The sequence below is a fragment of the Tachyglossus aculeatus genome, chromosome 16, assembly GCF_015852505.1.
Source record: "Tachyglossus aculeatus isolate mTacAcu1 chromosome 16, mTacAcu1.pri, whole genome shotgun sequence".
NCBI classification, from domain to species: Eukaryota; Metazoa; Chordata; class Mammalia; order Monotremata; family Tachyglossidae; genus Tachyglossus; species Tachyglossus aculeatus.
In genome coordinates this window covers 33725985-33743514 of record NC_052081.1, presented here as the reverse complement: position 1 = coordinate 33743514, position 17530 = coordinate 33725985, and the positions used below count along the sequence as shown (strand labels likewise).

At 42.2% G+C, this 17530-nt stretch overlaps 1 protein-coding gene across 1 annotated transcript in view; it reads right to left on the bottom strand.

Moving 5' to 3' along the window:
- The window catches only part of SORCS1 (sortilin related VPS10 domain containing receptor 1), a 402129-nt gene that overhangs the window by 37894 nt on the left and 346705 nt on the right, over positions 1–17530 (bottom strand). Inside the window, exons 21-22 of the mRNA XM_038758618.1 lie at positions 12541–12712; positions 1384–1570 (exon numbers count right to left, since the gene is read on the bottom strand). Of these exons, the coding sequence (XP_038614546.1) occupies positions 1384–1570; positions 12541–12712 (359 nt within the window). The remainder of the gene's footprint in view (positions 1–1383; positions 1571–12540; positions 12713–17530) is intronic.

The following is a 17530-nucleotide window of genomic DNA, read 5'->3' as shown; positions in this document are numbered from 1 at the left end:
CCCTATCTGGAAAATGGGGTGAGTAATCCCCATCTGTCCTTGCCTCTCAGGCATAGAGGATGTCTAAAAGGAACGACTGTTAACGATTCACTAAAGTGAAATTGTGTTCCGTTGGTTGATACCCAATCTCGTAATTTGTTTTTATTTTTCAGATCTGTGAGGACGAATGGAAATGGCTAGGCTCACTAGAAAAAAGCGTGTTAAAATGAAAGGTAGCATTCTTTCTATCCATTTTAACCCACAAGATATCAGTGACCTACAATCAGGACAGGTCGCTGCATACTGTCAAAGAGTAATCCCCTCCAGGGTCACTCATAGTAGTTAAGTGATTTCTATTCAGAATTTGGAGGCATTAGGCCTTGGCTGGAAATAGCCTTTAAAACAGTCCCTGACAGTCATCCTGTCTTCCTATTCTTTATTGAGATATAAGACATTATTCTGTACTAACCCCTTAAGAAAAACAACATAGCCTAGTGGAGAGAGCATAGGCCTAGGAGTCCAAGAACCTGGTTTCTAATCCCAGTTTCGCCACTTGTCTGCTGTGTGACCTTGGGCAAGTCACTTAACTTCTCTGTGCCTCAGTCACCTCATCTTATGAGATGTACCTCTGGGATCTGTGTGTGTGTGTGTGCTTGTTGCCGGGGGGACAGGGGGAAGAAGGAAATGGCAGCAACTGGATTTTTCCCAATCTTCCCAAGTATCCCATTAGGAACACTGCCCGAGACCTGATCACTCCCAGGACAAGCACAAGATGGTTAGAGAGGTGCTTTAACTCTTCCAGCCTCCCAGAGAGTTGCGAGCTCATGAAAAACCAAACTGTTTTCTTCAAGAGCTTTGAAAGACTAACTTTCTGCCAATGTAGGACCAGTGAGTGACCATAGGGCCCAAATCATTATTCATCATTCACTGCAGCACTTACCAAACCAAGTCTTGGAAAAAGAAAATTTAGCAGAACCAAAAGCCCAAGAAAACCAGGAGGGAGCAGGTGTAGCAGATGTAGAAGTCATAGGGTAAAAGAGGGAGCAATTGCAGGATGTGCAGTTGGAAGAAGAAAATGATCGTAGAGTGAGAAATCTGTTTTTGGATGCTGACAATTGGGTTCTGTGATCCCAGAATCTGGAATCTATTAGCACTCTGCACCTTCAACTGATTCTAGCATGGAAAGTTTGTAGAAGTTTCCCTAGAGCACTTTGAGATCAATTTCTCTCTTTTTGGCTCTGTTTCTCTCTCCCCTCTTTCACTGCTTCCCTCCCTTCCTCTTGTTTTTTTCCCTTCCCCAACTACATGCTCCTCCTGGATAGGAAGCTTTGGGTCACAGTCTTTAGTCGGGATGGGGAGGGGAGTAAAATAAATAAGGTCAAAAGTCAATAACAGTAAACATACAAGTTACATGTAAGTACAGGACTGCGCTGTCTGAGCCCAGGCTGTTTTCCACCTGCACTGTCACTCGGAAAATGCCCACATTCTGGTAGACATGTTTGATGCCATCCTCTGTGGAGCTGAGGTTCACATACGAAACAGCAATGCCATCTCCAAAGTCCACTTGGATAAGGGTCCTCTGAACATCTCCCTGAGAACAAAAGGAGGAAGAATGAGACTGTGCCCATGTAATCTGTGACCCACCACTCCTCCCTACCTCATTCGTACAATCACTGTGTACTATATTTCACATTAACTAAAGGAAGCAGTTTGGCATAGTGGAAAAAGCACAAACCTGGGAGTTAGTAGACATCAGTACTAATCCTGACTCTGTCACTCGCCTATTATGTGACCTTGTGCCACACACAAAGTCACACATCCCTGTGCCTCAATTCACTCATCCAGAAACTAGGGATAAAATATCTAGTTACACAACCCTGTGCCTCAATTCCTTCATCTAGGAAGTGGGGATAAGATACCTCTTCTTCCTCCCTCTTTGTCTGAAAGCCTAATACAGGACAGGAACTGCATTTGATTTGATTGTATTGTATCAACCCCAATGCTTAGCATAGTGCTTGGTAGATATAAATCCTAAAATGATTACTATTAGCGATTGATAATACAGTGTAACAAACATTATTAACAGTTTACCAACATCAAAACAATGCTCACTGAATTGCACTTTTACTGAGTCAGGAAAGGGAGATGAATGACAGGAGAGTACCACAAATAACTGCTGAATACTAAACTGAAATTGGGGAGCCATGAACACGGGTTTATAGATAGGTAAGTAAACTCGATGGTGCAGTATAACAGTGAATAGTCTTCAGGCAACATCAATACATGGAGGTTCTTCATCATCATCTTCACTTAACGAGGCTCTTCAGTGTTCAGACTACTACACTAGGCACTTCAGGAACATACAACTAAGACATTAGGCCTGTTCTTAAGATGCTTATAATTCCACAGGAAAAACAAGTTGACAAATTGATAAAACAATAGTTAAGAGAGTAGGAGAACAGATGCAATAATAATAATTTTGGTATTTGTTAAGCAATTATGGGGGCCAAGCACTGTATTAAGCACTGGGATAATCAGGTCACAGTCTTAAGTAGGAGGGAGAAAATGTATTGAATCCCATTTTACATATGAGGAAACTGAGACACAGACCAGTTAAAGAACTTGCTCAGTCACACAGGCAAGTGGTGGTGCCAGGATTACAACCAGATCCTCCTTCTCCCAGGCCCACGCTCTTTCCACTAGGCCATGCTATAAAGCAAGCACAACAATAGCACACAGACAGCCTCAGATTCAAAAATGAGAAATGGGGTTATTATCTTGTAAAGAATGAAACACTAAGATGCTGAACTAAAAACGGAGACAGACACTGCAGGTCACAATTATACCTGTGTAACAAGGGATGATTTTTAAATAAACAGAATATGAAAGGGACTGGTTGTCATCCATTACTTTAAAAAGTCACACTTGCACAAATATTGATAAAATCTCACTTTCGGGGTCTCATTTTTGAACGCCAAAGAATATGCTCATGATACATACATACATATGGGTAGGAAATGTGTCTGTTAATTTCTCTTGAATTGTACTCTACTAAGCTTAGAAGAGTGCTCTGCACATAGTAAGCATTCAGTAAATACTGATTAATACACACACATACACAGACACAATTTTGTTGGCTAACATAATCATCTCCTTGATAGCAGAGACTATCTAGTCTGAAAGGTCGCCGCGGGCAGGGACCATGTCTACCAAGTCTGCTATATTGTACTCTCCCAAGTGCTTAGTACAGTGCTCCGCACACAGTAAGTGCTCAATAAATACAATTGTGTTACAACTTCACTATGAACCCAAGTCCTAAATTCAGAACACTGCATGATTACTTCAAACTTTCCAAAAGGTGAATTACACCAGCACCTGTGTAATGGAACAATGGTGCCTGAACCTCAGTGGATACTTAATAACTACAAGTGGATGAATTGCGCTTCAGAAAAACCCTAACAGAAATCTTTCTAAGTATTTTCAAGATCTTCATTTTGCTGATCCCTTTTAATGCTGGAAAATAGAAAATCCATTTCCTTCCCCGAGGCTTTGTTGGCCACCCTGAAAGATAGGATAATGCTAAGTTCATTCTTGATTCTCTGAAGAATAGTAGGCAGGAAAGGAAAAGGAGGCCCTTAAAATGCATTAAAAGGAGTTTCCTTGGTTACCGAATGAGTTTGGGCTTTTTTTTTCCACTTATTTAAAAAATAATTCCAACTGAGGTTCTGAATCTGTAGCGTGAACAATTGTCCAATTGTCTCTAACCAACGAAGGCTGAGTGGTGGAGGAGACTAAAAGGTGGAAGACAAAATCTGCTTTGTAAGAGACTTTTCACAAAGCCATTTGTCTACACTTCTTTGAGGGAAGAACAGAGACACTGAAAGTAACTTCTGTCCAGTCATCTGGGCCAAGTTCATCTATCCCCATGCACTCTGTGCAAAACAAGATTTAGTTTAGCTTTTCCCTCTTTCATAAAATGCTTTGAACTAGAAATCCACTTCCCATTACTTAAGGCTCTGACGGTATCTCATTTTTGAAAAGGCCAAGTTTAAAATGCTGACACAAAGGATTTAGTTCAGCAGCGGGTAAACACAGCTTGTAGGATACGAGGGCTGATCTTGATCTAGGTGAATCTGGTTAACATGCATGTGGTAGACAGAAGTTGCAGAAAAGTGAGTAGGTGTATTGAGTTCTCATGAGGGAAATGAAAGTTATGACAGCATTAAGGATCTCTCCTTGCAAGAAAAATACCTAGGAGCTATGGAAGTGGAAAGAGGGTGAAGTGGCTGGAATTCCACTGAAGCAGCTTGGCCCAGTGGATAAAGCACATGTCTGGAAGCCAGAGGACCTGGGTCCTAATCCTGGCTCCCACACTCGCCTGCTGTGTGACCTTGGATAAGTCACTTAACTTTTCTGCACCTCAGTTTCCTCAACTGCAAAATGGGGAATCAATATCTGTTCTGCCTCCTACCTAGACTGCGAGCCCCTTGAGGGATGGGGGCTGTATCTGGCCTTTAACTTGCATCTATCACAGCTTAGAATAATGCTTAACACATAAGGGCTTAACAAATACCATAAAAAGAAAAACAACAACAAAAAACTCCCCTTGCGCCACTGAGAAAGAAAAGACTGGAAGAAAGAAACCCTTTGTGCTTTCTATTCTGTATGACTGGGCAGTACAGATCAACCAATTTCTCTTTCTGGCTCCAGTTGACCCCACCATGCAGTTTTCCTGGTTTGAGACCTAAGTATCCTACTTAGTCTGCGACCTCCATATAGGACAGGGATTGTGTCCGGCCTGCCATTCTTGTATCTTCAACAGTGCTTAGTAAAGTACTTGGCACGTAATGAGGACTTAACAAATACCATAATTATTATTAGTGTCAGGGGTTCTCAACCTTAGCTGGAGAGATTAGGGGTTCTTTCAACTCCCCATATTCTCCGGGATCCATAGTTCATTCCTTCCTCCTTCGCTGTAAGTGACCTTTAAAAAGGATCTAGCTCCCTGTCCCAAACCATGCCGATTTGCATCCGCGGCATGAATCAAAGCAAATGCCAGATGTCTTGTAGAAAATGCTATCCCCTGCAGTGCTACAAATTTTCTACGGAGGAAAATGACTCAGCTGCAATTGTTTTTCTTTGCCCTATACGGTTATCCTAGACTACCCCTGACAGGGTCTGGGCTCTAAGTGTAAGGTGAAGCGAGGACTCATTAGGAATGTGAAGACGGCAGGATGCTAAGGTTAAAGCTATCGTGAGGCCCCTGGGAGGAATTAACCTGGACCAGAACGGTCAGGATTTAGATAAATCTGCTGGGGAAGTGGGTTGATGGGGCAAGATTGATAATGGAAGGTCCCATTGGGCAGGAACCATGTCAGGAAAATGTGCTCTCCACAGTACTGCAGGATAATCAATGATCTGGAAGATACAATGGTCCAGATAACTTACATTGGGCCCTATCAGGGTAGGAGAGGATGGTATTCTTGGACTTGTCCTAGCGATAGGACAAGATGGCCTTGGGGCTTTGTTTCAACCAGCTGAGTGGTAGTAAACAGATAATAATAATAATAATAATAATGGTATTTGTTAAGCACTTACTCTGTGCCAAGCACTGTTCTAAGCATTGGGGTAGATACAAGGTAATCAGGTTGTCCCACGTGGGGCTCACAGTCTTAATCCCCATTTTGCAGATGAGGTAACTGAGGCACAGAGAAGTGAAGTGACTTGCCCAAAGTCACACAGCTCACAAGTGGCAGAGCCAGGATTACAACCCACGACCTCTGATTCCCAAGCCCGGGCTCTTTCCACAAAGCCATGCTGCTTCCAGGACTGCGCAGGGCAAAGGGACTTACGGCACTTAGTACAGTGCCTGGCACATAGTAAGCACTTAATACCGTTAAAAAATAAAATAATATAAAATTGTTGAATCGAGGGGAAGACAGTATGGATGTGCCCATGGCATTAAGGAATTCATGTCTATCTCCCCTCCTCTAGACTGTAAGCTCACTGTGGGCAAGGAATGTCACTGCTTATTATTGTACTGTACTTTCCCAAGCACTTAGTACAGTACTCTGCACATAATAAGAGATCAATATGACTGAATGAATGAAAGGAATGGAAAAAGGCTTTAGACAGCTCTCATTTGTCCATGCTAATAGGAGACTTCTTAATAATCAAGAGTTGATTGCTCTCTTGAATAAAGAGAGCGTAGCTTTCGTACCACATTCTAATATAGATAAATGACTGAAAATTGTGTCTCAGAATATAAAAACAAGGAAAACAAGAAACATTATGCAGTACTTGTCACTATGCTCTGATGGCTTTTGCCTTTGAAAAACTTATTTAACAACAGCTTTAAGACACAGAAACTCCCCTATCGAAATGGTATTATAAATATTAGATGGCCCACTATCATTGTCACTCTATAGTGCTCATCTGATTTGTAAGGCATTTATTTTTCCTCTTACTACGTGGGAAAACTGAAGCATATTTTTTACAGAAGTGACAGATGATGATGACATGGTTTTATATCTGAAAATGTGATACCCTGTAATCTTTGTTCTTATTGTAAATGATCTGACGCACCTACTAAGGAGGCAGCATTCCTGCAAGTTTGTACACATTTTGCTGACCAGTTTAGGAACAGCCTATATTAATGCTTATAATGAGGATTCTAAACAGAATTGGGAAATGAAGTGTTTTTCATTTCCAAAACCAGTCTATTCATCCAATGGCTAATTTCAACTATGCAAGATAACTATGTGCATATGGGTGCTTGATGGGCATTTTTTTAATGAGGCTGAGTGATCCACTTCCCACTGTGGGCAGCTGTGTGGCCTAGTGGAAACAACTGGGGAAATAGTATGGGAAGCAGTGTGTTCTGGGATCTGTTTTTCAATAATAATAATGATACTAATAATAATAATGGTATTTGTTAAGTGCTTACTATGTGCCAAGCACTGTTCTAAACACTGGGGTAGACACAAGGTAATCAAGTTGTCCCAATCTTAATCCCCATTTTACAGATGAGGTAACTGAGGCACAGAGAAGTTAAGTGACTTGCCCAAGGTCACACAGCAGACAAGTGGCAGAGCTGGGATTAGAACCCAGGCCCTTCTGACTTCCACTAGACCACGCTGCTGCTTCCTGGGCTTTTAATCTGGGCTCCACCATTGACTGGCTTCCTGTGTGATCTTAGAAAACTCACTTAGTTTATCTGGGCTTTGGGTTCCTCATCTGTAAATGGGGATCCAATACCTGTTCTGCCTCCTTCTTAGACTGTGAGCCCACTGTGAGGCATGAATGGTGTCCAATCTGATTATCTTGTGTCTACCCCGGTGCTCAATACAGGTCTTGGCACATAGGCATCATTATTATTATAAGGTAAACCTAGACAGTCATGAAGAAAGCTCTGTTGACACAATTGCAATCCATCCTGGAAAGACTTCGTAACTTTGGAAATCAATGGCTCTTTTCAGTGGCAGCTGAAGAGCTCACAGTGACACAGTTCTAAGGCTGAATCATCTGCTGTGGACATTCTGGTTTACCCAGAGCAGACTAAGATCCTGACGCATTTCACTGAGCAACCAGATGAAAACACAGGCCAATCATACAGAAGGGGCAGCAAACTATGTGTCACCCCTCAAACCATCACAAGTGGAGTTTTTAATGGCCTTCTATAACATCAGTGCCTCTCCTAATGGGGAGAAACACAGAGAGCTTCTTGCAAAAGAGCCAATAACTCAGAGCTGATCTGACAGGAACACTAAAATGCACCACGGAGAGATGGCAAGTGGCAAAGACGGTTGATTAATCTCTTTCACCAATGAAGTCAGAAAAGGGCAATGACTCCAGAGAGACCTAATCCTACATCCATAAGCAAACCAAAATGGGCCTGGAATGCTCCTCCTTCCATCTGATTGATGCGGGTGGTTTGTTACACCGGGGAGTGAAGAGGACTGATTAGCTGCCTGACACTACTTTAGATGGACTATAGTCTGAATGGTGTCCTTGCAACACAAAAATCAGAGCACTGCCCTCCCAGAAGGCAAACAAATGATTGGCAAAGATACATCCATACTACTGCTTTAGATGACGCAGCCACTGAAAACCCTGGAAAGTGGCATTGTATGGCTAAACAGACAACAGATTTTCCTTAACAAATCCTCCTTTTTTCTTACCCCCTTGCTTACATAAAGCCTAGTTGGGCAGAGTTAAAATGACCTTTATAAAATACACATTTTGGTCTATGGAAGAACACCTAGTCTAAGGAAGCACTTAGTAGAGAGCTCTGCACACAACAGACAATCATGAAATACTACTGATTCATTGGCCCAAAAAGGTCTGAAATACTGACCAATAAATCATGAGGTTCTGAGGGGCAGAAGATACTCTGAAGTGAAGTATACCGCAAACTACACTTAACGTACCACTGTTCAACAAAATGGCCTTGATTGAGTGCTAAGGTCTGTATTAAGTGCTTGGGAGAGTACAACAGAGTTGGTAGGCATGATCCCTTCCCACAACCAACTTAGAGGGGAGAATATTAACTTTCTTCTTTCTCTTTTTTCCTTTTTTGAGGCACAAGGTGATTTGATTGACTGCACTCACACTGTTGAAAACTTCCACAGTGCAACATTTCTTTACAAGGCACTGTTGTCGAAATGATGAGGCAGAGGGTTCTATGAAATCCCATAGTTCTAGGGCCAGGTTAAGAGGTGGAGGGCGAGCTTGGAATCAAGGATGGTGTTTCCCTGGTGGCCTTGGAAGGAGATATACTGATCTGAGTAGAAATATTGGCAGGGCCCCAAAGTATCAATGGCCTAAGGTCCTGGGACACTCCTAAGACTGATAAGACCCTCAGCTAGATCGCTCTAAACATAAATTGTCAGTAGGTGTAGTTGCGGAGGTGAAACTGAGTTTAAAGGGATAGAAGGAAGCTTATTCTTGCAATGCCCGCTGCACAAGAACTGGATTCCTTGGTGCCAGAGACTTCTGTTTCCCAGAACCCTCTATGTGGGACTCAATCTGAAAGACAGAGAGGCTTCAGGTCCTGTTCCTGTCTGCTTGTTGGCTCATTCTCTGTCAGATGTGTTCCAATCAATCAATCGATTCTCGGTCAGATGTGTTCCACTTACTACTCCATGCACACTCAGCCCTTCTAAAATAATAATGCCTCCAGGAGGCCTTCTTTGATTAATTTTTTTTCTAATACTCACCACTTCCAGGCCAAGTACACACTTACGCACTCATGGGCACCCATAGCACCTCTGGACAAATTAATTTTATATTCTATTATTTAAACAAATGGAAAGAACGCAGGCCTGGGAGCCAGGAGACCTAGGTTCCACCTCTGCACTTAGCACAGTTCTTAGTACATAGTAAGTAACAACACAGTTATCATTACACATTCACTTTTCTTTTCTCTTCTATTTTTGTATCTTATCTCCCCAGCTACACTATAAGCCCCTTGTGGGCAGCGATTTTGTCTAATTTCATTGTACTCACCCAAGCACTTGATACAGTGCTCATTACACAGTAGATATTTAATAAATATGATTTGAATGACTGATTGATCCTAGTCCATTCAGAACTTAGCTCCTCGTGTCTCTGCAAAAATGTATCTGTGTTTGCCCGTGCATCTAAATAAGTCCATAAATGTACTGGAAGCTATGTAGTGGAGTGTAAGCAATTTAATCTGATCCAGAGTTCCACTTTCCCTCTCCCAGTTCACTTTAGTTCTGTTTCTGAGCTCTGGTTGATTTTCAAGTTAGACAGGCTGACAGACCTGCATGTGATCTGGATATGCCCTATGAACCCTACAATTTGGAACCTGTATTCAAGATGTTTTAAAGCACTCAGAGCCAATTAACTCCTGAAAGTTGGGGGTGAAAGGCTTTGGGGCCAACTCACAGTAGAATTTAAAAAGGAAACAACATAAACAGTTTTTGCACTATACATCCTGCATTGTTCACTTGGCTCCATGGAGCCTAGTTTAAGCAGCTTGGGAAGATCCAGGGGAAAAGTCAGACGAGAAGGAAGCATAGGGCTTCCAGTTCCAATTCTGTTCACTCATCCTTGGCACAGAGCACTGAGCGACCTGCAATGTAATAATCATAGTATTTTTTAAGTGCTTACTATGTGTCAAGCACTGTACTAAGTTTATGGTTGAGCACATAGGCCTCACAGTTTAAGAAGGAAGGCAGGCAGGTATTGAAATTTTACAGATGAGGAAACCGAGATCAGTTTACAGAAGAGTTACTTGCCCGAAGGTCACAGAGCAGACAAGTGGCAGAGCAGGGACCCAATCCCAGGTCCTCTGACTCCCGGGCCTACACTTGTTCCACTAGGCCACTCTGCTTCTCAAGTAGGAACTTCACAGTCCTGAGATTCTCAGACAGATGTCCTGCACGTACACCTTCTAGTCTGACGCAGATGTCTGCCCTTTTCGAGACATATCAGATAACACAGCCTTTCAATTATATATCCTCCAAGAATCGGAGGAACTCAATATCATTCTGACAGCAGGAAATTCAGCAAGCCAAGTGGAGGATCCCTAAGCTCTGCCACAGACGCTCAGCTTCAGACAAAGCCCCTGAGCTAACCATCCCGAAATGCAGCTGAATCATGCACTAAATTAGATCTCAATCTAGGGATAACCTGATTTAGCTACTTCTCCCTTTTTCCCTTCTTGTTTCCTATTTCCCTTTTTCTTTAGCTCCAGCAGAAAAAAAAGGAGGTGTTGCACTGCAGTTAAAAATGTGCTAATTACCTGGTTTCAGCCCAAGATGGAAATCTGAATGAATCAATTAATTCTAAATGAAAAATTCCTTAAAGTCTCCACTGATGATCTTGAGCCTATTCTCCTCTTTTGTGGAGGAAGTGTCAAGTCCTCAAAGTTTATCATTTGTCCTGGATCACAAAACTGTTGTTATAAAGCTAAAGCTTTATGATTCTAATTAATCTTGTTTTTTTCTCCAAAGGAGTTTATCCTCTTCCAGGAATTCAAGCAACTTGAGAACTAAACAATGAGTTCACCTTTTCCCATTGCACTGTTGCAAACAGCACTCGATAACATTTACAAAGTGATATTACCTTGTGATTACTTTTATGTTACCATTTCAATATATGTGAAATTGTGGTTCCTTCAATTCGATCTAATAAGGGGCACAGCCTTCACATTTAGAATTTAAATCTTACAGAAGAGGTTCTAATCATGAATTTTCCTTATCAAGTGCCAGTCTTTGTATGTAAATTGTAGTATTAAAACAATGAGATACAGATCAAAGTTTTAATTTTAGTCCCTTGTCTCAAATTTAATTTAAAAGTCTTAAATTATGCAATGAATTGCATCTCTTTATTCTTACAGCTGCTTAAGACAGATTTAATTATCTCCTAAAACAGACACACAGTTTCTATTAATCAGTCCTCTCGAAATGAGTGTCTCCCAAATGTGCTTTGTGGAGTCCCTACTTCTGATGTACCACCTCTTTCTCACTGACCCTTCTCATCACCCCCTCCCCGCCAGACAGCCACAATGGCTTTCTTCTTGAAGCTGATTTAGGCTCTAAAAGTCTATAGGCTCATTAGATGCTCATTAGTGTAAAAGAGGACATGGATCTTCTATCAGTGGCATTGTGAAGAGCCATCAAATTTTGAGCTGAACCCCTTGTTCCCACAGCATAGATTTGCATTCCTCACTGTAACAAGCAGGCACAGTCAGTAAAGTTTTTTGCCTGGTCAGAAGCCCAGTAAATACAAACTCTTGGATTCCTCTTCCTCCTCCCATGTTAAACTCCTGAATCAATTGTTCTCTGTTTTCAATGGGAAAAATACTCTTTCTAATTGGGGATACCTTATCCTCTCTGCCGCAGAAATCCCTCTGTTGCTCTTAGCCCTGTACCTCTTTAGTGGTAATAAAGACTCTTACATTATACCTTGGATTATTTTTCTTTGACATCAGTCAGAAGGTAAAATAGCCTTAGCACTGTTCCTATGTAAGTATTTGTTCAGTTTTTATTTTGGTTAAATCTCAGGAACTTCAGGTGGGTCTAGAGGAAGCAGATTCTTTGAGTCAGTTCTTTCTGTACTTCTCTGTAAAATATGGGGTAAACGAATCGGTAGTATTTATTGACTTCTTACTCTCTGCAGACAGAGCAAAGTATTAAGTGCTTGGGAAAATATGATGATGATGGTGGACATAATCCAGCAGGTGCTGAGAAAGACTATTAGAATACAAACCTCAATAAAGGGGTATGTGGAATAATGATGAATTGTGAGATAGCTGGAAACAAGCGAGAGCAGCATGGAGATAAGCTGAAGGAGACAAATAAATCAACCCCCACCTTCCCTCTCTCTCCCTCCCTCCTACCTCCCTTCCCATCTCCCCACCTCCCCTCACTCATTCCAACCTTCCTTTCCTCAGTCCTTTCCTCCTGCTGCCACTCAGGTCTCATGCCAACAGTGGCCTGTTGCTCCAAGGGTTGGATGCGTCAGCCTTGCCCCTCTCGCAAACCCAGGCTGCTCCACCGCGACGGCGTCAGATAAATGGGCGGCCCCTACCTCATCCAACTGCACCATGAGGGTTATGTTGTGCCCCTGCTCTGCCGTCAGCTTGCCATCGGCGGTGACGAGGCGGAGCCCTCGGGGGGCCTTTCCTGGGCACTGCTGGGGCTTGGCAGTGTACTGTTCTCTCACACCATCTGTGCAGTTGTTGGACACCACTTTCCGGTACCTGGGGGCAGAAAGGGCTCTGTCAGGGAGGGGTTCATTCATTAGTAACTCAGCATCTTTTTACAAACTACAAACTGTCCTGCTTCCCACTCTGACGTAAACGGAAGAGTCCGAGTCTCTCACTGGGGACAGAAAAATTAAGGGTTGCAAAAAAAACACCAACGATCCCCGTGATTAAAATGCAATGTTTGACTTTTACTCAGTCTGCATCTGTTTAGTTGGAATCCGTGTCCTCCAATCTGTGGACAGTGGCCCTAAAACAGCTTGAACAGCAAGATGGTGGTAAATGTCCCACCAGAATGTTTCAAACTGGAGGTCGAGGTGCTCAAGAAGGCAAGGTGCTCAAGGTGGTCATGAAGGCAGCAGATTCAGACTCTGAATAGCAATATGATACTGGCAGAAACAAGCTGCAGGTGATAGGAGATGGGGGAACTGGTCTTCTCCCCCTTCTTAAGGCTCATCTTCCCATGCAGGCCCTCCTTCCTAGTCTTTATTCCTGCCATGCTGCGAAGTACCATCCTAAAGGCATTTAATACTCATTGGATGGAGAAAAGAAGAAAAGAAGGGTGTTGGGTAGCCTACAAGCCCTTTGAGAGGCTATGGGAGAAAAATTCTTCTTTTTTTTGAAATGCTTCCACTACCTGCAAATTGGTAATCTATAATGTATTTCTCTGTGGGGGTGTCCCCACCTCTAGAGTGTGAGACTTTCATACAATAGGGATTGCTTCTACTATCTATCCCAGTACTTAGTTCAGTACTCAGCCATAAAAAGCACAAAATAAATACCCTAACTCACTAGAAAACACTCAATGCCTTGCTGGGTTTCTTCATAATAATAATAATTGTGGTATTTGTTAAGTGCTTACTATGTGCTAGGTACTGAACTAAGCCCTGGGGTGGATACAAGCAAACAGATGAAGAAACTGAGGTACAGAGAAGTGAAGCGACTTGCCTAAGGTCACAGAGCAGACACGTGGTGGAGCTGGGATTAGAACCCAGGCCCTCAGACTCCTAGGCTCGTACTCCACCTTCTATGCCATGCTGCTTCATCATCATCATCACTGCCACCAATGAAAATCTACTGAATATGAATTTACAGTCCTGTCCCATCAATCCTTAACACTGTCCTATGAGCATTTATTGAGCACCGCAAGGTACAGAGCACTGGACTCGTTCTGTGCTTAGTATAGTCCTCTACACACAATAAGAAGATACTACTGTTTAACTTATTACATTCTTGACAACAATGCTAAAACTGAAGCATGCACAGCCCCTCTGAAGTTGATTAATCTAGGACTGATAAGAATATTTTTCAGATGCTCATTAAAAATTCTCCCCATTTGATTTCCTAACAAAAATGCCATTACACTAGCTTTGCATGACCTGCCCCTCAAATGTAGTAGAAAACCACTCACCAATGCTTAATTCATTTATTCAAGTAAGCACAGATTTCTTTTCAGTGATTCAGAATAATTCTTTTTTCATATCAGCAGCTGCCCCTCTACTTGATGGGCCCACAAATGAATAATGCATTTAATATGTTGTTAAATGGGGCTGCTACCTTTGTAATAACAAGTCAGATTATGATTAGGTTGGATCTGAGCACTGATTATTACCTGGATACTTTAGGTCTGTAAAGCATTCTTCAATCTGCCAGGAAGAAAAATGCTTTGTAAAGGGAAGGGAGCCTTTGTCTCTTAAGAGAGCATACTGCAAATATGTCACTGATTTTAAGAATAGCTCTTGAGGCTTCTGTTCTTTGTCTGTATCTTTACGCTGTCACTCTGTCCTCTGCTTGCCTGCTCACTCTCTCTCTCCCGACCTCTTTCCCAGTCTTCCTTCTGTCTCCTAGCTCCAGTTTTTCCTCCTCCGCATTTAATCCTCCCATCAATCAATCATATTTATTGAGCACTTACTGTGGGCAGAGTACTGTACTAAGCACTTGGGAGAGTACAATATAACAGAGTTTGTAAGTCTATTGCCTAACCACAAGGAGAAGCAGTGTGGCTCAGTGGAAAGAGCCCGGCTTTGGAGTCAGAGGTCATGGGTTCAAACTCCGGCTCCGCCGTCAGCTGTGTGACTTTGGGCAAGTCACATAACTTCTCTGTGCCTCAGTTACCTCATCTGTAAAAATGGGGATTAAGACTGTGAACCCCCCATGGGACAACCTGATCACCTTGTAACCTCCCCAGCACTTAGAACAGTGCTTTGCACATAGTAAGTGCTTAATAAACGCCATCGAAAAAAAGGTTCTTACAGTCTAGAGGGAGCTTACCCTGACCCTTTCTTTTTTAACGTCTTAATCTCTATACTAAAATAAAAAGGAAAAAAAGGAAGTTATTTTTTTATTGGTTAAATGGGCTAAATCGGTAAACTTCTTACTACTTAGAAGACACCTAAAGTGTACATCAGTAGTTTGTGTGCTTTCTTGTACATTTCAAGTTCTCTGAGGGCAAAGATCATGTTTTTTTATTTAATTATGTTTGGCACCTATCATGACCTGATAGGAGCAGCGTGGCTCAGTGGAAAAGAGCTCAGGCTTTGGAGTCAAAGGTCATGGGTTCAAATTCTGGCTCTGCCAATTGTCAGCTGTGTGACTTTGGGCAAGTCACTTCACTTCTCTGGGCCTCAGTTACCTCATCTGTAAAATGGGGATGAAGACTGTGAGCCCCCCGTGGGACAATCTGATTACCTTGTAACCTCCCCAGCGCTTAGAACAGTGCTTTGCACATAGTAAGCGCCTAATAAATGCCATTATTATTATTATGACCTGCTAGATTATAAACTCTTTGAGGACGGGGATAGTGTGTATAACCCTACGGTACTTTCCAAGGCACCTGGTGCCGTGCTCTGCATGGAATAAGTGCTCAAGAAATATTATTGATTGTTCAGGCACTCAGGGTTTTTTTTTTTAACAATAAACACACATACATGCCCACAGGATAGATAATGTCTGTAGTTAACTACCTTTTGACTCTCTACAGCAGATTTCTCTGGTCCCTCCAGCTGGCAGCCTGCTTCACTACATTACCTTCCCACTGGTGGGATACCCACAGTGGGGAGTCTGCAAATATACGCATCAGTAGCTCTCTCAAGCTTCCACCGACTTTAAGGCCTCCTTCTGACATCCCTGAGGCAGGACCTGGAGTGGGTCCAAGCCACCTGAGTTGATTGCTATGAATCATCCCATGCTACTGTTCCCTGCTTTCTGTGTCCTTCATTCCCTCCCTCCCATTGGCATTTTCTCTTTTCTCATTTCTCTATCCTTTCTTCCCTAGATCTTCTCTCCTTTTCTCCCTCCCTCAGTCTCTCCTTTCCTTCCTCCCTCAATTTCTCCTTTCCTCTCTCCATCTCTCCTTTCTTCATTCTAGCCCTCCCTCTTCCTTCCTCCCTTAATCCCTCGTTCAATCAACTGCATTTATTGAGCACTTACTGTATGCAGAGCTAAGCACTGTACTAAGAATTTGGGAGAGTACAGTATAACAGAGTTGGTAGACACATTCCCTGCTCACGGTAAGCTTACAATTCCTTTCCCCTACCTTTCTTTTCTTTCACTACTCTGGTCTTTCACATTTTCTCCTAGTCCTTAGCTGGCTAGAAATTCTGACCCCTCCCACTTTGCTTTCTACAAAATACAGTCCCCTGATCCTAAATGTAAAGTGAACTTAACGATGAAATTGCAAACCAAGAAAATAGAGGGTTAGGAGAGGAGGTTTTAGGATGGACAGAGAAAAAGAAATAGGACACCCATCATGAACAGTAATTTGCCCAGCTATTTTAGCTTTGTTATTAGATTTGAACTGTCCTTTCCCTGACACTTCAAATACTAAGACAAAACCGATTCATGAAATGGCTTTCTACTTCCACAACTCAGAAGTTTATTCTTCAGGTCCCAAGCTGAGGAAATAGCTTGTGTATTGTGTTTCAGAGCCAACTTTCAGAGCATAAAGACATCCAAAATGTATACCTTGTAAATCTTTTAATAATTTAGATAGAAGAACTGTGAGGACATGGCATTCAAAACTCCTATGGCTTCTGGTTGTGCTCATATTCACTGGGGCTGAAACTACTCATATTTTCTATTTCTCTTACCTGCACTATTAAATCACTTAATGTACAAGGTTTTGAGTTTCAAGTTGCTAGATATTTGGTTGACAGAGTAGCCTGAGAATATAATACTCTTATCCTTTGGAGAGGCAGTAGGCACATTGAAATATATGCTCGACAATGATAACTGCAGTTGTGAACAGCAGGAATGGTTATTGATGTCTGATGACAAACTGTCTAAATCAAATGCAACCTTGACTTTTTGACAAGGGGCATAAATCATAACAGCTGAAGTAAAATAATCAAAAAAACAAAATCCTTGAAGAGCTTAGAAATCAGTTGGATGATGAAGTCAGACTTGAGAAAAGTCATAGAAGATATGCCGCTTCAAAGTTGGGTTTCGTGAACTTTGGGCAATTAAAGTTCTTGGTTTTTTTATGACTTGCTTTTAGCATATCTTTTGCCAGCGCATTATGCAACTGTTACTGGTAAATTTTGGGGTATCTAGAAGCAGTGTGGCTTAATGTATAGAGCACCATCTGGGAGTCACAAGGATGTGGGTTCTAAATCTGGGTCTGTCCTTGTCTGCTGTGTGACCTTGGGCAAGTTACTTCATTTCTCTGTCGCTCAGTTACCATATCTGTGCAAATAGGGATTAAGCCCCATCTGGGTCATGGACTGTGTCCAACCTGATTATTTTGTACCTACCCAGTGCTTAGTATGGTGCCTGGAACATAGTAAGCACCCAAAAAATACCATTAAAAAATTCAAC